We start from the raw sequence: 22,218 nt of genomic DNA, 5'->3' as shown, positions 1-22,218 counted from the left end.
AGTTTCCTAGGCTGACTGGACGAATACAAGTTCCAGCCCCGCCTGGCCTCCCCTTACCTGTACAGCCCTGCCGGTCCGGCGTGGCCTGGTATCCGGGATTGCAGGAGCACTGATAAGTTCCTATCATGTTCACACATTTTCCATTTCTACAGAGATTGTCACTCAGGGAGCACTCATTAACATCTAGAAAAAGACACGCAGAATTAATGTTTTATGCAATAAACATATCACTTAAACGATCAAGAACGTGCTGCACTGGAGCTGTGGTCTCCGAAGGACTTTGTGTACTTCAGGGGGAAGTAAGATGCTCTCCTGGGGCCTTCAAAGAAACAGCTGGAATCTCTATTTCTGATGTTTCCATCTACGACAGTGCTGTCCAGTAGAACCTTCTACACTGATGAAATTGTTCCCTATCTGTGCTCTCCAACACGTAGCTGCTACAGAGCACTTGAAACGTGGATAGTATGATTAAGAAATTGAATTTTGAATGTTATGTAATTTTAATTGAATCTAAATAGCCATATGTGGCTAGTGACTACCACATTAGATCACACACATCCAGTGCATCCTGGAAATGAAGCTCGCTAATATTTAATACATGAATTTACACTGACATGCTTGCCCATACTTTATTAGATGGCCAAGTGTTGCCTAAATAACTTAGGTATCCTGAATAAAGATGGTTAGTTCCACAAAACAGAGGGGCTGGTAACAGGGCCCTCATTTGTTTATCTGTTTTCATCATCTTAGGTGGATCTACAGATTATGTTGCCTATTTTAAAATAAACTAACCCTTATAAGATGGGCCAGAGTCATAAATAAACTGCAAAGATCCATGATATAAACCAATACTAATAATGCAATCAAAAGAGAACAGCAAGAAAATAGCAGAGTGACATTTTTCCTGATCAAGTTACTTGTCAGACACAATATAAGGTAAAAACAATGACAAAATAATCAGACATAATGAGAACTTCATCCCAAATTCTCAAAATTACTAAGAAGACTATGCGACATGTGGATTTATGTCTATGATCATTAAACGTATATTTTACTAAATGTGCAAAAATATATATCTTCTATTGTACATTGTATCTTTGAGGGGTACTTTTTTCAGCTAGAAGATCCATCAAAACTAATTAACAAAATAAACTGACCTTAGAAACAGATCTCTGAATCACTGCATCACAACCAGGAATAAATGTTCTTAATTATCTGTGTGAAAAAGCTTTCTGTATCACTATTAAAATGAAATAAAAATATTTAAAACTTTTAAATTCATCTTTTAAAAAAATCTGTTTAGTCTATGATTTAAGATTCACCTAATACATTAACACAGTGATATAAATAGGGCTTATAAATAAATATAGGTATAGTGGGGAGGTGTGCTTAAATTACGTTTTTAAATGGGGGTGTGTGATCTGCTCTATTTTAAACTGTTGTATTTGCTTATGCTTTCAAGAAAGATTTTCTGTGAAGAAAATGCTTACAGGCTAAATCAAAGTTTGAAAGCCAGTTAGAACACAATAAGCCCAGAGGCCTTTGTATATTTATGAAAAATGGTAGGTTGAAATGTTCCAAGACCATTAGTCTTTCCTGCCACCTCTGCCATCCTGCTGAGCTCAGGGCCAGTCAAGAGACCTCAGTGTTTCTGTGAGAAGAGTGAGTGGGAGGAACTCATGTGTTCACACACACGTGAGAAGGTCCCATGATGACAGACACAGGGATGCAGAGTGGACTGTGTGGAGTGGAAGCACAGGTGTTTGCAGAGCTGAACTATCAGGGAGCAGCCTTCCAAAAGGAGTAGCTTTGCCATAACGTTCTACCTGGGAGAGGGAACTATGTGGCCTTCTACAGGCTCCCTCACTCAGGGTCCCTTCAAGTGTGCTTGTCATGAAAAAGAGGTTAACCAGGAGAATGCCAGCTCATCAGAGTGTGTCACTGAAGCATTCTCTAAACACACAGCCTGAATCCAAATGCAGGGACTCTGAATTTCTAACTTTTAATCAGCTAGATTTCACGTGCCAAAAACAAGTTTATTAGAATTGACCTGTGATCTTTATGATCTTTACCAGTTGAGCTGGGTGGGTTTATACGCTGAGGAGACAAACTCACCCACACAGTCCTCACGTGACGGTGACAGCTCATGTCCCAGTGGGCAGTCACACTGAAAGCTGCCCTCAGTGTTCACACAGGTGCCACCCCTACAAAGGAGAGGGTTACGTTCACATTCGTCAACGTCTGAAAGGTAAAAACGTGAGACCCATTAAAGAACTCTGAGGAAAAAATATTCACGCATACAGCATGGGAGAAAGAATCATTATCTGAGCTAAGTGTGACTCAAATGTAAGAGACAGGCTTAATAGCAGATGGGACAATGCTCCCCTCATTTTTTCTACTATCAGTAAATAAATGGTAAATGTTCTACTCTTAAAGATAGTGAGCTATCAAGGAATTTACTTTTATGAAATGAGCAAAATCACAAGAGGTAAAAATAAGCAATATTAGCTTTATATAATCCTAAACTCCAAGATATCGTACATTGCTGTCTACATCTAATTAAAGTGAAAGAAAAATCTTAGCCTGATCACCTACTCTGTCCTATGAAGTAAGTCCTATAAGCCACCGAAAATGAAATAGTGGGCTAAAAGGTGAGCAACACCAAAAGAGTTCATAATAACACACAAATAAGGGAAATCACATGGGATTAGCATTACTGAATATAAATTTTGGGGTCACCAGACAATGCCATACACTTTACATGAATTCCTCCTGAGTAGTTAGTCTGTGTTGATTTTAGATTTTATGAATAAACAGAACCCAGTCTCAATATCTCACCGCGACTAAGGCGCCAAGAGGTTGAGGCTCCCCAAGAGCTATCTAGGAGCAGATTTCCTGTCTGACATTTAAATCTGTTCTCCCTCTCACCACAGCTCCTTGCCAAGCGTGCTGTTAACAGCTCTGAGACAAGCCAAGGTCGAGCTGACGCATCTGTGCTAGACTTGTTTCAAGACTGGAGGGGAGGAGCTTACCCATGCAGTTCTTCATCATCATGAACCCGCTTTCGTAGCCTTCGAAGCACTCACACTCAAAGCTGCCCGGCGTGTTGACACAGATTCCACTTCCACAGAGGTCTGGTGAAATCCTGCACTCATCGATGTCTAATTCACAGGGTTTCAAAGAAATAAAAAAAGACACCGAGATGAGAAAGTGTTCAAGAACAGAGAGAGAGATTTGGCCTTCTGTGTGAAGGTGCAGCACACTTGAAATATTGGAGAAGTCAGTAGGTAGCAGGAGGAGGGGATGTCTGCAGATCAGCTAGATGGGGACAGGGCCTTAGACACATTCCTTTCCCAACTGCCAAAACTGTCGCGGCCAACGGGCAGGTGGTGCCTTTTTGCCTTTAAGAACTCTGGAATTGCGGATTTCTCTTTGTGGCTTAGAAATGGTAACAGCAGGATGAACCAAGCAACTGCAGTATGAGCCGAACAAGGCAGGTGGCAAACACGGAAGCAGTGGATGCATGGATGAAGTCCCGCGCACGACACAAAGGTCATGCTGGTTCTGCGATACTAGCCCGGGTCCAACCCTGGGGGGAGCACACGGGGGACGCTGCCTCTGAGTAGGGGTGGCTGGCTGACCACAGAGAGACAAGCCTCAGAAGCGGATGTGGCCACCTAATCTTGAGCCAGAGAACACACATATACGGCAGGGCCACGGAAAATGCTCCAATTGGTGTTTTTGTGTCACATTCAGATGTGAAAAGCCTACTGATCTAATTTTAAAAATAAAAATAACGAAAAACGATGTATTTGTTTGTCACTTTTTATAAACTACAGTAAATAAGAATCTTCAATAGCAGCATTTATATTCTCAAAAACAGGATTCTCTGAGAGATCTCTCATGCCTATAACTAAGATTTTTAAATAGAGAAGTCATGTCTATAAAATATGATTAAGAAAACATGACCTATTTAAAATTTTTTTCTCACAGAGGGAAAAAACGCTTTTGCCAGCATCTCTTTAATTTGATGAATTCAGTTTTGAAGTTTTTCTATCACAGGATTTGTCAGTGGATGACTTACGCAAGCTCTCTTGAGGAGTCTCAGTCTCTGTTTTCTTCCAGCTTTTGGTTTTTCTCTATTTCCCCAAGTATACCCCGTAGTGAAAAAATGTAAGTACTTTCTTTTAAACAAAAACCACTGATTCAATTAAGCAGCTAAGAACATGCATATTAATTTTTACTTTTAATTTTTTAGATACTATCTAGGAAGTGGTGGTAAGAGCCCTATGAAGAACACAGAATAAGTTCTGTGACAGAACAGGGACAAATTTTGGCTGATGTGATGTGGTAGGAGTTGCAGTGTAAAGAATATGGACTTTGGAACCAGACACCCGGGTACAAATCCCACTTCTGTCACCTACCAGGTACAGGGCCTTGGGAAAATCATCCACTTCCCTGTGCCTCAATTTCCTTATATGTAAAATGGGGAGTACAGTAGGACCCACCTCACAGGATTAAGTGAGTCAAGATTTGTTAAGTGCTGAGCACAGTGCTTGTCTCATGGATTCAAGCACTGCTTTTTGGTTTTTGCTTTTTTGGCTGAAGTCGTGTTTACTGGGAGACAAGGGCAAGACATGATCACTAGTGTGTGTCTGTTGGGGAGGGGGGCTCAGAGATTGGTTTCTAACACCCCCTAGGGACTCACTCCTGGATGTAGAGGCTGCTGGAAGCAGTAGGATCATCTCCTGTGCATGTCTCCACCACTACAGGCCTGGGGGAGCCAAGCAGACGGAAGGTGAGGGTGGGGTCTCTCAGCTCCTGCAAGCAGCTGGTCCAAGCCTAGAGCCCACACCTGCACTCCAGGCTTTCAGAAGCCTGTATGTGTGTAAGCTATTCTCTACCAAGAATTTGTATTTTGAAGGAGGTGGCCTTTGAACTGGTCCTTGAAGGCTGTATAGAAATTCTAACTTTAAAGATGTGGAATAAATAGAAAGGCAAGAGATAAAGTGCATAGGTGAAGAAAAACAATGCATTTCAGAGAACGGTAAGTTGCAGAGTGGCTGGACTGTGGAGGCTGATAATTAATGCAAGTACAGGTAGGATGGGTATGATTACTGAGCATCAAACACAGGCAGAAGATTGGCCTTAAATGCTGTGGAGAACGGCAGCTACCATTGTCCCACTGCCCTTTCACATTATATCCCACAACACTGCAGTGTTGTCAACAAAAATCTCTCATATACAGTTAAAGAAGGTGAGTGTCAGAGACAGTAAGTGACTTGGTTAATTTCATACCAAAAATAAGTGGAATCACAATCGGAAGTACTCAGAGCTTCATTATCTGGGTCTAAGATTGTCCGAGTCAACAGAAGTTGTTTTGTGGGAAGTTATACAGTCTAAGCCCTGCTTTAGGATGATCAGCCTTGTAGATATGAAAATGAAGGATCTGACTGTGGAAAATTAATGGGTGAGAAGACCTTGGAGGAATCTGTAATGTAGTAGATACTGCGACACGTTGCCCAGTTCCATCTTCAGGAAGGAAGGACTTACTTGCCATTTCCCCTCAGCTGTTGGGACTGTTGCTGGCAGAAAGCCCCAAGATGTAAACTGCCTTCAGGAAATGCCTCAGCTAAGAAGACCAGTTCTCCACAGATATCCCTTCTCTGGGCAGATGTATCCAAAGGTTGATCATGCAGGTATGTAAATGCCTGGCCCCTCTGTCCTAACTCAAGACAATTCCGACAGGCCATTCCAGTTCCAGAGCTCCCAGTGGGATGGGCTAAGGACTGCATTGGGACTGCACCACAGCCCAGCTTCTCCCTCTGCCCAGTTCTGCTTCCTTCTCCTCCCTCTCCTAGTTGTTGATCCCAAGAGCAATCCCTAATAAACTTCCTGCATGCTAATCTCTGCTCAGAATCTGTTTCCTGAGGAGCTGAACCTGCATCTGCAATAGTCTAGAAGAAATACTGTAATTACTTGCAATGGCTATTTCGATGGAAGAATATGCATAACTTTTCACTTGTCCATTGGGAGGGGAAGACGTCAAAATGAAGTTTGAAGCTTCAATCCTGAGTGAAGTAATACTATTCCATACAAAGAAGTCCCTAGGCAGAAGAAGTTGGGGAGGGGGATGTGGTAAAGGGAGACTAAAACAAAGAGAAACTGTCCAGATGGAAGTTAGAAATGTGGGAGTGAAACTCAGGAAGAGCAGAGGGCTAGAGATGGCATCTAGGAGTCAGCTCAGCAGCGGCCATCCATGAAGTCATGATGGTAGATGCAATTTTGAGAGGAAGAATGCTGAGAGAGCAGAGGACTTTGGAAAACGCCCGAGGGATGGAAAATACCAAGGGCAAGAAGAAATCTGTGAAGATTAGAGAAGCAACAGCATAGTCAATGAAGGATGACTGTGACAGGAAATATCATGGAAACCAAGAGAGAAGAAAATCAGGGGTTCTGGTGGCAGAGAAGTCAAGGAGAACTTGTACCAAGAGAAAGATTTTTTTTAACTCAACAAAGGTGTTTTTCAGAAGTATGTATATGCGCCTGAAGGAGGGAGGGTGGAAGTCAACATTCCATGAGGTTACACAGTGAATGGCTAGTTAAAAGAGAAGGCTGAAAAGTAAGAGGAGGAAAATAGAATTGTAACGTGAAGGAAAGGAAGGGCCGAGGAGATCTTTTGAACTGTTTGGAGGTGTAGGGAGCGGAAGCAGTAAAGAGGGGGAGAAGTGGGAGAGAGAGGAGTGAAGCCAGCAGAGGAGGGCTTGGAGCAGGAGGAGGGGAGGAGAGCGAAATCAGAGGAGTTAACTGGAAGACTGCGGGGGAACATCATGTCTCATTCTCTGAAAGCGGAGGAGAGAATGTGGGAGGGAAAGGAAATCTTACTACCAGAGAGGAGGGTACAGAAGGGTACTCCAATCAGATTTGATCTCAATAAAGAGGGAAGGGAATAAAAAGGGATATGAGAGGGTGGGTGGGTCAGAAGAGGTTTAGGAGGGGTGCTGAGAGAAAGTCAGTAAGCGACGTAAAGAGGTGACTATGAGTGTCACTAATACGAGGGCCTGGCTGCAGGGGAATGCAGGGATCTGTCAGCAATCCTCAGACCCCCCGACCCAGCCAGGTTGTAGCAGCCCAGATTGCAGAAAACAGTGGTTGCGGGGGTTAGGAGTCAGGGATCAGCACCAGAGGCAGGGTTGAAGGACAAGGCAGCAGAACTCAGCAGCTCAGATGGCCAGTTCTGAAATGCCTTGGTGGTACCTTATGGAACAGAAGTTAGGAAGCAGTCAAGAGAGACATTTCAACGAAGATCAGGAAGAAGGAGCAGGTGTGAGGGCTGGAAAAAAAGGAAAGTTCCAAAAAGAACATGAGTAAGAGAGTTCTGAAAATGAGATTTTGGAGATATATTTCAAGTGTTTGGTGTAATTTGTCATACTATCTAATAGAAAATTTTGGAATTTCATCTCTTTCCAAAATAAAGGGAATGGTTATGGATAAAGATATGGATGGTGACTGAAGCAAAATTATTAAGAAACTGTTCACAGATGAGCAAAATAAGTTACAACCTCCCTATCACAAACTAAAATTTTTAACAGAATACTATAGTCAGTTTATACAATTGTTGATTTAATGGTTATATGTTTTAGTACTCATATGTTCTGAAAACCAAATTTTTATGATGTTCTTGTACGTAAAACAAATAGCAGTTTCATGTTACTTTGCCGGTCTCTCAAAACAAGTTTGTTTGGAGAACTGATTTAAGTGTAGAGAAAAGAGATGAAAAGAGAAGTTTGCATGTTCTCAGTGAGAAGACGGGCTCTTGAAGGCAGTACTTTCAAACGGCAAAAGAAAGGGAGCCAAGGTTTACCAAACACGATACAAGATCCATCTTACCCGTGCAGTTCCTTTCCTCCATGTCTAAAGCAAAGCCACTATTGCAACGACACTTGAAACTGCCAATTGTATTTCTGCACTTTCCATAGGTGCACATCCCGGGAAATGCTTTGCATTCATTGATATCTAAAAGCAGAACAAAGCCAAAATGCAGAGCTGGTTGAGATAAGAGTAGGTCCATCATTTTAAGTTAAAAATCTGTCACGATGAAAAATAAGGTACCCAAGTGAAAATGGGGGGTATCAAAATTTTCTATGATCACATTGATGCCACTCAAAAAAGTTTCAATTGTGAAAAACATTCTGTATCGTTAATGAAGAGTTCTGATCCCTTTATTATTTCTGATCATCTGTTTTATAGAGTTTAGAGGGGATGGAGAACTTTTTGCTACGCCAGAGCTGCATCTAGTCAGGCCGTGCTAAGAAAGCAGAAGCCTAGTAGAAGGATGGAAGAAAAGCAAGATTAGCAGCCTGTTTTATACCTTTACTTCAATACCATCTTATGTAGGTGATTTATAATCCTGGGCCATAAGGTTGGCCACAAATCACATTTAACAAAGAAAATAAAGTGAGAAATCAAGCGTTTAAAGCAAAATCAATTCTCAAAGAACGTGGAAGGTGAGTTTTCCGGCAGAGGGACCAATGTGCCACAGTTACCTTTGTAAAATGGCCGCCCGGTAAGAACGTCCCCTCTGTTAGCAAAGCCAGGTCCCCGGGGGCACAGGGTCTCATACTCCTTGGTGCCAGGTTTGGGGCATTCCTCACACTCGGTGCCCCAAGCTGCCCCCACTGCACAGCAGCAGGCGTCCATGCGAAACTTCCCAGGAACAGAATGGACACATTCATCTTCATCCCACTTCAAGTAACACTGTTCCATGCGGATATCTACACGGAGAGCAAAATCAGAGCTTGAGATTAAGTTGTAGCACTCATTGAACATTCATAAACTGAGCCTCTGTTTAGTGCCTGGCATGATGCCAGGCCCTGGAGAAATACTAGTGGGCTGAGACTCAGTCCCTGACCTCCTGGAATGGTCTCCATAATGACAGTCATTTAAAGAGCAAAGGTGGGTTCTCCTTCGGCATTACTTAATTCTCACAAGACACCTTCAGGAAGAAAAGGGTCCCTGGTGACAACACTCTTTCATATCATCACCTATGATCCCTTTTTCGTATTGCTCACTTCAGAAGGAGTAAAATAACTTCAGCATGTTTCAGTGCCACTAAAATATGAGCTGTTCTGGGATTAGTTGGGGAAAAAAAGTGCTTTTGATCTAAGTATGTAAAAAGTTATGATAGCCTGGCAGAGTAATCTTGTGTCTTTACTACTAAGATCCATATCAATATTTACACCAGGAATCAAAACACTGTCAGCACACTGGCCACATATGGCCTGTGAATGTTTGGATTGGCTGGCAAAGAAATTAAAATATGAATTCTGAAACCTTCAGATGGTATATGTGCTCTACAGTTTTCTGCAGTCCCCACTACTCCTTATTACCAGCTCATTCATTTATGTTACCTGCTAAGTCCCTTCAAGCATCTGAGTTTGGAACTCCTGATTTAGATAAATTTCCGTTAGAGTAGTTTACCTCTACTTTATTCTCAGAATATTTTCCATTTTCATATGCCAATCTCTTCTTGAAACTTTCTCACACCCCCAGCAACAATTAATTATTGTAGCATAATTCAAGTAGTGACAAAAACATTTAACCAAAGTACAAGGATGAAGAACCCAATATACCCTTTTAGAAAACTACAAAAGGTTTGATTTTGAGTGATGTTACTGGGAATTAATTTTGCTGAGTGGTAATTTACAATCAATAATATATCTTCGTATATTGCAGCCTTTGGTTACTGAAGGCAGCTTGATTTCATTAGCCATTTGACCACACTGAGACTATTATTTTATCATCTTCAAAAGATACTTCACTTTTTTCTAAACTTTTTAGATAATTTAACAATAAAATTCTGAAAAGAATTTTTCTTTATTATTTGGACTTTGGATATTATAATTTCTAAGCAATTCCTCATGATTTTACAGTCATACTTTGTATCCAAATTTAAATATGCTATCAAAAATTAACTTAAAATGAAATTTCTGTTAATTATAATAACTAAACTGGATAGTGTTGCAAACTTCTTTTCTTCCAAGTAATTTTAAAAATGACTGATATATTTAAATACCTTAAAGATCTCTGAATATAATACTACCATTACTCATGCTTGGTCTACAAGCTTAAACTTCAAACTCAAATCTACATAAAGTTATTTTACAAACTAAAAACTTACTGTTTCATAGCAAATTGGAAAAAAAAATCCCTTAAGTAAATGAAAAATTGTTTTGATAAAATATAGTATTAAGAGAAGTTTCTTTTTCAATCATGAAACCCAAGTTTAGTCAAGCACAACACTGATAAAGAAGAAGGTCACCAAAGCACTTCTACAAAAAGATGCTGAAAAAGCGAGTTTCCTCATTTTAGATCGTTAGAAAACAGAGCATTAAGAAAATTTAATTCTGAAGGTAGTAAAGGAAGGACCAGGATCAGCTGATGTTTTCCAACAGAAGCCACACATCTTTGCACATGACCTTCCCCACTGTCTTATCTAAGTTGCAACAGGCTAGAAATGTTAACTTCAAACACTAATCTCTAATTTTTCTTCTATGTTGAAAATATACAAAGTTCTCTTATTCCATTGACTCAGTGTGAAAGACTGAATCTGCCTAAATTACCCGATTAAAGAAATTGTAATCTTTGAGCAGTACCAACTTTCTGTGTTATGCAGAAACCATTTCATTTAAATATATTTGCTTTAAAAATATCCTCTAGTGATTTCCCCCCAAAATATCTCATTTAAAGCTAATTTTCCAGTTACAGACCTACTGCTTTTGGACAGGTCACTGCCCAAAGAATAAGAGAATTCATGGCTGGTTTCATGCATAAATTACACCAGGGTATGAATCTTACCCAGACACACCCGGCCAGTTCCATCCAGCGTAAGGCCTTCAGGGCATTCACAATGAAAAGATCCTTTGCTATTGACACAACGTCCATTTGGACAAACACCAGGAAACACCTCACACTCATTAACATCTGCAGGGAAATAAAGCAAGCAGAGGGATAAAGATATTACAAATAGAAAAAGCAGGTGTAGTCTTACTTCTTCTGTAGCATAGCGAATCTGCAATACAATGTGGGTTATTACTTGAGTTAAGCAGAAATATTCCACAATGTAGCCACTGCGTTTCCTAGGTACCAGCTGCGCAAATTACCACAGCCTTGCCCGTCCATAAAACACAGCCCAGACGTGCTCCTCTGCCAGCCGTTCTGTGCCTTAGGGGTTAGCGATGTCCTCATGAAAATTTATCCAACAGCACAAAGAGGAGAAATGGGACACTCTAACCTGTTTCCTAAGAGTATTATTCTAAAGTAGGAGCATTTTTATCGAAATTTCAAGGTTTTTGAAAATGATAAATATCTCCAAAGTGTGAGAGTGAATGTTAATTTACATACTGTGCTACAGATTTAGAATGTCATCCAAGAATACACTCACCTTCACAAGTAACACCTTTAATCCTGGCAAACCCTCTTGGGCAAGCTGTATCTGTGAGAACAACAGGACACACGTTTACTTCATTATTAAAAAAAATCATCTATCTTAAGCTCAAGAAACAGTACAATGGAATCTAAATTGAACTAAATAAAAACCACAGCCTGGGGTGTAGCGGCCAAGGGCTCCAGCTGCCCTCTGGTGAATTCAGTGCAGCACATGACACGCTGGGGTAACTCCATTAGTACTGACCCATAGTGAGATTCCTACAATTTTTCCTACAATTCTTTTCTGCTTTCACATTGCCAATTAAATTACAAGTAAACAAGTAAAAAATTTAAAGGAAAGAGACCTTAGTTCTACTGGGACATGTGCAAACAAGGATACTGGAGGATATTGACTGTCATCTAGCAGTAAATTCTAGACGATTCCCTTCCTTGTCTAAAATAATCAGCAAGTCTGCTTACGGTAAAAGGAGAAAACAAACACCTATTTCAAGAAGTGAATAAATTTCCCCAGAAAAGACAACATTTTAGGGAGGGTAATGATCTTGTGGTTTTCCTCTTTATGACAATACATAGTGAAAAAGGTGCCTCGTTGAGGGAGACGCCCAGAGGCCCCTTGGTCAGGCCCCTACCTAGTTCGCACCGCTCACAGGGGCTGCCCCAGGCGGCTCCAAGGGTGGCGCAGCATTCCGATTTCAGAGTGGCTCCATTAATGTTCACCTCACAGCGATTGTCCTGGATGTTGAGCCAACACGTCCCTTTCAGGCTGTCTGGAAAGGAATACGAAAGGATGAGGAGCTCTCATCTCTGAAGAAAATATAATCCAGTTTAAAACAAACGCATTATTTCAAAAACATTTTAATAGCATTTCCTTTGAACACATTTACATGTACATCCATTTTAAATACAGCATATCACACACATGTAAATCAAATATTGTACTATATATATCTCACATGATACAGTAATTAACACAGTTACATCTACTGGTATTCCAGCAGCGGCCGCTGTTGCATAAGATTTTATGCTGATTCTCAGAACCACAGTTCATTACCATGATAAGATCACTCTGTGTGTGAAAAATCTTCCTAAGTTTTATCTTTTATGATAAACGCTTTGATATTTAAGATTTTAGCAAATAAAATTCCTCAGATAATCTCCTTGTCTCCTAGTTCCCCACCAAATAAACCACACACAATTTATGTTCTATTAGAGAAAAACCAGTATTTCTCCAACTGAAGATAACTATTTAATGAATAATTTGGGAAAAAAAAAGAAATCTAAAAGACAAAGAAGAAAATAAACACCATCTACAAAAAAACAACCACTAAGATGTACCAGGGCTAATATTTGATAAATTTTCTTTCAGGCATTTTCCTAGGCATACATATGTAAAGCTTTATCTCTAGTTCAAAAAGTAGCACATGCTTATGGTAAACTGTCTGAAGAAACAGCAAAGAAAATATAAAAACCACCCGTAGTCCAACTACCTAGCGATAACTACTCCTAACCTTTTAGACTATGTCTCCATGTCAAATTTAAGTTCTTCCTTAAATGACTGTTAATTAACTGATTTTGAAGCGGTGACCAGGAATCCAGTGAAAACTGACATGGTAAATACTAACTGGGTGAAATAAATCATATGTGCAGTTTCTCTTGCGGTATTGTGCCTCTCAGTTCAGTGTGCACATCACCGAGGCTCCTGTTATAATGCAGGGTCCTAAGTCTCCAGGTGTGCGGCCCAGGAGTCTGCATTTGACACACCCCTCAGGTGACTCCTTTGCAGGTGATGTGGAAAACAGTTAACAAAACCGTAACAGCATATTTTGGCACACAGACTTGGAAAATAATAAAAAGCATAGTCCTATAATTTTTACTTTGAAAATCATTTAATAATATGGGCAGATAAAGTTTTACTGCTAAATTCAACAATTAAAACAAAACATAACCAGGAATACAGAAAGAGAATTATGGTGACAGAGGCAGGCCCACCCAGGGAGAAGCTGTAATTTCTGATTCCTACTGAGTACAGAAGCAGGTAAGAGGAAGTTACCTAGACCCCAAGCCCTCTGGGATAGAGGTGAAAACAAAACAAACAACTCTGTCTTTGAATACAAAAGTTATGAGGCAAGGGTGTGGACAGGAGATGGACAGTCACTTTGCTTTTTTCTGTTTTGAGACTCAAACTGGGTAAAAATTGAATGCAAATGAAAAAGTCTTGCTCATCAGCATTTGTATCAGGCCTCACATTACAGGCTTTTTATGGGCTTAAACCTGTAATTTCCATAGCACAGAGGAAAGAGATGCTTGAGTCAGGCTACTGTGTATTTAAATGGTCTTTTAAGGACCCAGACTAATTACTGATTTATCACCTTGACAGTCATCATTTTGAATAAGATAAATTGTAACAGTAATTGCTAATATTTATTGAGGCAGTGACAAGCACTATTCTAAAGGCTTTCCGTGTATTAGTTTATTTACTGGTTAAAACAATCCTATAGGGTATGAACACTTTGCAGATGAGAAAACTGAGGAACACAGAGGTCACAGAGGTCAACTAATTTACCCAAGGTCACCCAGCTCGTACAGTGTCAGCATCAAGATTCAAACTTGCGTAGTCTGATTCTAGAGCCCTCACCCTGTAACACCATGCTTCTTTAGGCTGCTATTGTTTCAACACTTAAAAGTCACAAAGTCCATTGATTCACATAAACACACAAACACACACGTACTAGATACAGATATTATATGGTAATATGTTCAGGTGTTGGTTAAGAACTTTGAGAGAAATAAAGCAGAGTAAGCAGTCTTGAGGTTGTAAGGGGGAGAACGCTTATTTTATCTAGGGTGGTCCAAGAAGTCCTGACTTAGAATGTGACAGCTGCGTAGAGACATGAGGGGAACAAAACATAGAAACCTAGGTGAAGAACGTTCCAGACATGTCGGACATATTCTGACTTATGTTTTAAAAAGATTACCTGGTAAATTTGTGGAAAATAAACTGTAGGATGGCAAATATGAGAAAACAAAGATATAAGAGTGGCTACGGTATTTATCAAGAAGGGAAATAATGGCGGCTTGGATTGGAGGCTGTTGTTAGCAGTGGAGAGAGGAGGTTGAAATATGTACAAAGTTCAAGTATAATCAATAGGATTTGCTGATGGAAGGATTCAGTGTGGAGTTTGAGAGAAAGGCATCAAAGATGATTCCAAGGTTTGGGGGCTGGCAATTGGAAGAATGGAGTTGTCATCTGCGGAGACACAAAATATTCTAGGAGACACAGGTTCAAGCTGAAGGATAGGAATTATGTTTTAGACAACTTAAGTTTGAAACGTCTGTTAGACATATAAATGGCGACGCCGTGCAGACCGTTGGAAATGCAGGTGTGAAATTAGAGAGGCTGAGGATGGAGAGAGAAATTTGAGAGTCAATGCAGAGGCCATCTAAGCACGAGTGTAGACAGGGAAGCAAAGAGGTCCAAGGACTGACCTGTGGGACACTTCGTTGGAGGGCAGGAGGATATGGAAGACTTGACAAAGGAAAGTGAGAAAAGGAGCCAGAAAAGAGAAAGGAAAAGAAGAGGAGGCCAAAAATGAAAAACGTCTTGAGAAGGGGTGAGTGACGACCTGTGTCAACACTGCTAACTGGCTAAAAGGGGAAGGAGAATAGACCACGGGATATGACAACAGAGAAGTCACTGCCCTTGTCACGTCCGTGTAATCTGAATACAGAACGCAGACCCAAGCCAAAGGTGAGGGAAATTGGTCTGGATTACATAGAGTTATCAGATGTGAGCAGTGTAATGCAGGAAAGAGTAATCAAATACATTGTTCTATTGTATTTAATCATTTTCAACCAGAATACAATAGTCTTTTCAAGCAGTTTACAGAACAGTTTAAGATTAATTTATATTTAGGAAGTTCGCAGAATAGATTCTAGATCCCTAAATATTCTAAGTAACTAATTCATTTATGCTCTAAGTTAATTTTAAATCAGTAATTACCTCAGGGAATTTTATGCAGTTCTAAATTTAGAGAACTGGATCCTATGAAAGAGCAGTTTGCAGGCTAATTACCCATTAGAGCCACTGAGAGTCCCATTAAAAAATTTTGTAATCTTTCCTATGTATATTTTACTATTTATTTCCTTTCTAGAACTTGAATTCTGTTTTTAATTAAAAAAGCATATAAAATAATGTCTCAAATTTTAAAATGTTAAGTAAATTTCTTTTTGAGCAGCTGTAGGCTGGGATATTCAAATTTGGTCATAACGAATGAAAACACATAAAACACTGGCTGAGAAAAATACAGTGCTATTTAGTTATCCAATACAATGACTCTGGAATAAAAAGTCTTTGTTCTTTTTTCATTAATAAATATAAGGGTAAAAGGCCAAAATACTAGGAGTGCTTATGATGAGGCAAAAATTCAGATATCTTTGATACCCAAGTGGCATATAGACTTAGTTTTCTGAGACATTAATTGACTAATGCTGAGTTCATTTCCTTTGCATAATAAAATGACTCTCTCTCAGTTGGAAATTGTGGCTTAGCAAAAATATTTCTGCTTTACCAGATCCAACCCACATGCGTCCCCCAACCCAATCTGGAATTCTATAAGAAAAAAAGTAATGCCCCAGGCAGATGGCAGTCTATTTCCTAATATGGAGAGCTGAGCAAGGCTCAGATTCCACCAGCTGTACTTCACTGCGAGGTGAAGAGCTGACATTTCCAAAGTGGAGGTTTTCATTGATAACTTTGGACTTGGTTATTTCTCTTCATGTAACAAAATGTACTCTAGCATCCAGCTAAATATTGTTAACATCAGACATAATACTGAAAATACTATTGTCTTCGGCAGATATTAAATTGCAAATTCATATTGGCTAGATAACAAACAAAAACTGCCAATTTATTTGGCACTATATAAATATGAAATATCTTCCTATTTGGAAATACATATTTAGTTCACTTTAAAGAAGGACACTAGCTAATGATATGAACTGTGGTATTCCTAGCCAACAAGGACAGACACTGGAAGCAAGGAAAAATGACTGGGATAGTTTTTTTCCCTGATATGTGCCGAATTGTTCCTTACAGTAATAGATCAGACTACCTCATTTTATATATGTCCTATTGTCATTATTAAGACCTGGCCTTAAACGTTTTGAGATATATTAAAAGTTTGGAAATTCTGGAATCTTTCTCCCTTAGAGATTTCCAAATGCAAGGAAACCGTTTTCTTCTCTTCCTTGGAGCCTATAAATTTGCAATTGATTGGAGAAATGAAAAAATAATAACTTCTATTTGTCTAAAGTTTAAAATCTTGTTCTGTTAACTAAGTCCAAATTCTACCACATTTTTTTTTTTATCCCTTTAGGTTGTTTATAAAAAGTATTTAGCAGGGATTTGATTGTATCGATGTCTAAGGCATACAACCGCCTGTGGGACGGAAATGCTCATAACTTACAGCATACTATATCTACTTATGTGAAAGGAACACTTCCTAGGTTCGAACAAAATTTAAGAGCCTCTCCAGTTTATGCTATCATGTTTTACTCTTATCTTGATAACAAGAGAAAACAACTAAAGAAACTCCTAATCAGGTAATTAGCTTCCTGTATCATGTTCTGTTTGATCCTCAGTAAGGCGGGAGGTCTCTGCTTATCTTTGCAGTGAAACTGAAACATCAGCATGGTGTGTGCATCTTACCAATACAGATCAATCCCGTTGAGCTGAGTTTGCTGCCAGGAGAACATTCACAATTGAAAGATCCAAGGTTGTTCCTGCAGGCCCCATTGACACATGGGTTGCTTTCACATTCATTTATATCTACAATCCAGAAGGAAAAGATTCTGTTAGAACTGCCATGTGTTTCTGGAAAATATTATTCCAACAAGCCATGCTAAGCCAGAATGTCTGGTAAACTTGGCTCTTGTAATTTTAATATGGATCCATGAGGCATAAAGTGAATGGGGAATGGAGACATGCATTTTACAGCGTGGATACACATATTCACAACCCGGGACTCAGTAGGACTGCAGGAATCAGTCTGTTTGGAAAGGCTTTAGCATGTGAGTCTTCACTATTTTACTATAACTTCACATGAATTGGATTAATTTTCCCCACCATAAGATGTAATTGTCCTGTGGGAAATGTGAATTCTGATTCCATGGAAAGCAACATATTCCTAGGTGCAACATGCTGCGCATAAACAAAGGCTGACTGTTTCTGACATTCATGGCTCCTGAGGTTTTGGAAGAATTAAAAAAGCCTATTTTAGAGACAAACTATCACCCTGCTGGCTTTAATTCCAAACACCTGGATACAAGCGAGCAGCGAAAGGAGGGAACTCTAATATGAGGTAGGGCGTCTCCTCCAGTCCTTAGCCCCCTTCCTCTCTCTTGAGCCTGGACATATTTACACATTTGGTGTGGGGAGGTTTTTAAAGCGCAACTGATTTGGGTAAAATAAAAAAGAGAAAAAACTTTTAATTGCTTTAAATAGAACTTTGCTATCATTAATTTGATTTGAGTCCTAAATCAAACCATATACCATAAGCTAACTTCCTGTTGAGGGTCAGAAGTAAGCAGAATTAGAGTATGCCTGTGTTCTCAAGGGGGGACTAAAGAAAACGGTAAGCCGATAAAGTGAAATAGTTTAACAAGAGTTAATTAAGATTAAATCAGAGATTCAGCTACTAGAAATAATATCAAAGACTGACTTCCAGTATAAATTCAACCACTCAATTTAAAGAAGGGGGACACAGATTTCTTTTTGTACTTGGTTGATTGTCTGAAACAGGCCTACATACCTCAAGACACATTTTTGTTGAACACTAGGGTTTCCAAATTCACCGGAATAGTTATTTTTTTCCAGACATCTCTTTGAATTAAATATAAAATACGACATTGAGAAAAATATACAAATAAATAACTAGAAGATTGTAATGCTTCCTCTTGAAGGTCTCAAGTCAAATATAAACTAAATTGATTCTGAAAAGGCAGAGTTTACTGTTGATTTTCAAGCCTGTGGACTTGAAATGCAAATTCAAAACTCAGTGTGGAAAACAGTTTTGCTACTTCCAAACTACTAAAGAAATACTCAGGGACTAATTTAATTCTTAAGTAGAAATTCTTTGAGGAAATAGAGATGCATCTTCCTTTCAGGTTGTTTGTAGCAAGAAAGCCTCTTAAATGAAAAACACAGGGGCTCGCCTGTTGGCGTAATAGTTAAGTTCGCAAGCTCTGCTTTGGCTGCTCGAGGTTCGCTGGTTCAGATCCCAGTCACGGACCTATGCACTGCTCATCAAGCCATGCTGTGGTGGCATCCCACATACAAAATAGAGGAAGATTGGCAGAGACATTAGCTCAGCGACAATCTTCCTCAAGTAAAAAGAGGAAGATTGGCAACAGATGTTAGCTCAGGGCCAATCTTCTTCAACAACAACAACAACAACAACAAAAAGGAATCAGCCAAAAAGGAAGCAGATAACTAATCTGAGCATAGACTATATACAAGTCACCTATTAATTTCATTTGTAAGAAGCTACCAAAAAATAAAAATGCCAACATCATATATTTTCAAAATCCCTATTTTAAATTAAGCAACTATGAACTCAAAAACTGTAAACACATGCAATGACAGCTACAAATATCAACTGTTTAATTTTTCTTTAAATACAATGTTTTCATGTTATAAATGTCATGGAACCAGGAATTGAAACAGTTCACTGTACATTCCTGGAAATAAACTTCAAAGCACATCTGGTTTACATTTAACTAGTTATGTCACTGGAAACACAATCTAAACCACAGTGCTTGCTGTAAAAATTTTAACTTTCACAGGCTCTCAGAGCTCAAACAGAAAAAGTAGAATAAATTTTTTGTAACTTCAGTCTGAAATATCAGAAGAACTTTATTATTACTGCTATGACCTATTTAAAATAGCCTGTTGAAAATGTGAATGACAAGCAAAATTAGTGAATATAGAAAAAATATATAGAGAAAGCTAGAGTCTGCAATGAAGCTGCTAATAATTCCCTGTCTAGTCTTTGGAAAGTAGTTTAGAAGGAACAGAATGAAGAGTACTGCTTCAGGCAGACAAATTTACTGTGTGAATGCGATGGCAGAAATAAGGAGGAGACCCAAGGGAAAAAGAGATTCATGGCCTTCGGGTCTATTTTTTTGCAAAACACTTCATAAAATGCAAATAAACAGTGGGAAGAAAATGTAGAAATACCAGTTATTTGGTTCAGTTTCTCATGATAAATCATTTTTATTTCCACTAACATCATAAGGCTCGAGCCAAAATATTTCTCTATCATTTCTCTTTTATTTACATAACATGAACTTCTCTTATGAATGACAGATATAAAATACATTTCACGTTGAAGAAAAGGCTCAGATTTATCAGAAACAATTACCCTTTGGACAAAATAAATGAAGAGCACTGTTTCTAACCCTCACTGTGGCCTAATTTGGTATTAATGTGCCATAATATTTGTGTTCTCACCCAACATTATACTATTAAACACCATTCAATCCTATTTCTCAATTGTTCACGTAAGCAGGCGCGTCTCCGCCTTGTATTTATTCTTATTTCGGCTATTCAAGCCCTTTAACTCCATCTCACTTGTTAACATGGAGGGATTATGCTATAACTGTCACTGACAATTTGGTATACAAACCAAATTTTAACCAAACTGAATCAAAGACACTATTCATTTAGTTCTCCATTTATGTGTCTCTCTCACAGTAGCACCAAGGGGTACTGTCACTGTGGAGAGGGAAACCAGTCCTAATAATCATTAGCTTCCCAGTTAAATCAAGACGATAGCCTAAGCTGTTCCTGCTTTCCATTTCCTGGCATTTAACAGAAGCTTATCCTCCAACAGACAATAGATAAACTGATAAAGGGCAGTGAGGGACAAAAGTGTAGAAAGTTTGGAAAAAAGAAAAAAAAAAAACAAAAACACTCTTGAAATCCCTTCTCCCACCCTCCAAAAAACTCACAGAGGAAATATGGCTAGAATACGTTTTGACAAAGAACGTTTCTCAGAGTAATTTTGAAGGATAATAGGTGTTGGAGGGGGTGGGAGTGGTGCTAGAATATAAAGATTCTCATTGAATACATTTGCGAAGCTTGAGCTAGTTTAAAAAGAGAGCTTTTATATCTTACAGAAAGATACTCAAAGCTCTTAAGTGTGCCCCCTGCCCTTCTATGGAGAACGTGAATCTTCAAGTACTTTAATTGGGAATGGAATGAGCGTTCTTCTTTGAGGAGCTCCTGCAAAACGTGGTGGACAGTAGCGGAGACAGTTATAGAACTAAGTTTACAAAAACTGCATTCATGCTGAGGTTTTCTTTCTTCTTTTCTTTTCTTTCTTCAGGCTAATTACTGTTTTTCAGTGGTCCCTCCAATTCAACCCAAACTTAGAATTGCACTTTGTAATTGCATTTCATTGACTTCAGCTGAGTCATTTGTGTTTTGGCATTTTGAGTCCTAACTTGTTTCTGTTCACAAGAATGCTTTGAAGTTAAACAATAAGATCAAGAGAGAATGTTAACATCTTTTTCCATAATATTACTATTGCAGTTTTCTTGGCTTTGGAGTCACTAAGAAACAAGTATTTTAACAGATAAGGCAAGGTCTATTCAAAATAATTAAAGAAGAAATCTCTCTTTATTTTATTTATTTATTTATTTATTTATTTATTTATTTATTTATTTATTTTTGGCGAAGAGGAGTCTCCCTGAGCTAACACCTGTTGCCAATCTTCCTGGTTTTTTTTTTTCTTTCCTTGAGGAAGATTAGCCCTGAGCTAACATTCGTGCCAATCTTTCCTCTACTTTGGATGTGGGAGGCCTCCACAGCATGGCTGATGAGTAGAGCAGGTCTGCACCTGGGATCTGAACCTGTGAATCTGGGCTGCAGAAGTGGAGTGCACAGAACTTTAACCACTAGGCCACAGGGCCAGCTCCTGAAATCTCTATTTAAAAAGTTACCTTTTGGGAGTAGTTAACGGATTTGAGAATGTCATGGGAGACTTCTGTAGGCCACACAGTGAGACTTAAAAAGGAACAATGACTAGTAGTTACACAACAGCTTATTCTGAAATATAAAGTACTTTGATCAAGAAACAAAAACATAATTGAATGCACTCATTGCTTAACTGGTATCTCACTAAAAATGAAGCCTTCTGGAAGCATTTAACTCAATTCACGCAACTTCCACTGCAGAAAAATGTGATGAAAAGAAAAGGAAGAAGTTTTTAAACACTGGTTCATGATCTATAAGCCCAAAGGATAACTTTTAAATTATTAAATGGAAAGGATGATTTTCTTGGACTATAAATTTACTTAAGGTGACCATTTTTACTTAGACCCCAAATATTTTCTGGGCCAACCTCTGAGGCATATCAATCATTTCATAAATAAAATGCCTAAGGGCTGATTTTGCCATTACAATTCTGGTTCCTCTAGGCTAATGTGTCACAGTGGTTTTAAAAAGAGAAAAAGTAAACCAAAACCTGACATTTTATTTCGGCGAGTAAAACAAACTGCCTCCTTTCACTTATTTTTTTAAACTTCAAAATGTTTGTTCCAAATGTTTATTGATATTTTATCTGAATGGAACAAAACTGATGGTATTCGTAAACTGGGTTAGGTTCACGCTATTTCTAAAACTAGCAGATGAGCTGAAAGAAATGATAAAATAAGAAAAACATTCAAACGATACTCTTTATATATTGCTTCATCAATGTACTTGATGTT

The 22,218-nt window shown here is 38.9% G+C and overlaps 1 protein-coding gene and 1 long non-coding RNA gene across 2 annotated transcripts in view; one reads left to right on the top strand and one right to left on the bottom strand.

The window, feature by feature from the left end:
* LOC139075331 (uncharacterized) overlaps positions 1-3,783 on the top strand; it is a 124,188-nt gene extending 120,405 nt beyond the window's left edge. The window contains exon 3 of the long non-coding RNA XR_011525627.1: positions 2,934-3,783. This is a non-coding gene — a long non-coding RNA (uncharacterized lncRNA). The remainder of the gene's footprint in view (positions 1-2,933) is intronic.
* Positions 1-22,218, bottom strand: part of FBN2 (fibrillin 2) — a 236,490-nt gene that overhangs the window by 62,980 nt on the left and 151,292 nt on the right. Inside the window, exons 20-28 of the mRNA XM_008530057.2 lie at positions 17,156-17,275; positions 12,078-12,215; positions 11,444-11,494; positions 10,858-10,983; positions 8,547-8,774; positions 7,891-8,016; positions 3,033-3,161; positions 2,116-2,241; positions 58-183 (exon numbers count right to left, since the gene is read on the bottom strand). Of these exons, the coding sequence (XP_008528279.2) occupies positions 58-183; positions 2,116-2,241; positions 3,033-3,161; positions 7,891-8,016; positions 8,547-8,774; positions 10,858-10,983; positions 11,444-11,494; positions 12,078-12,215; positions 17,156-17,275 (1,170 nt within the window). The remainder of the gene's footprint in view (positions 1-57; positions 184-2,115; positions 2,242-3,032; positions 3,162-7,890; positions 8,017-8,546; positions 8,775-10,857; positions 10,984-11,443; positions 11,495-12,077; positions 12,216-17,155; positions 17,276-22,218) is intronic.

This window comes from Equus przewalskii, chromosome 13, assembly GCF_037783145.1.
Source record: "Equus przewalskii isolate Varuska chromosome 13, EquPr2, whole genome shotgun sequence".
Classification (NCBI taxonomy): Eukaryota; Metazoa; Chordata; class Mammalia; order Perissodactyla; family Equidae; genus Equus; species Equus przewalskii.
Note: the sequence above shows the minus strand (reverse complement) of the source record. Positions and strands in the feature narration are given on the sequence as shown.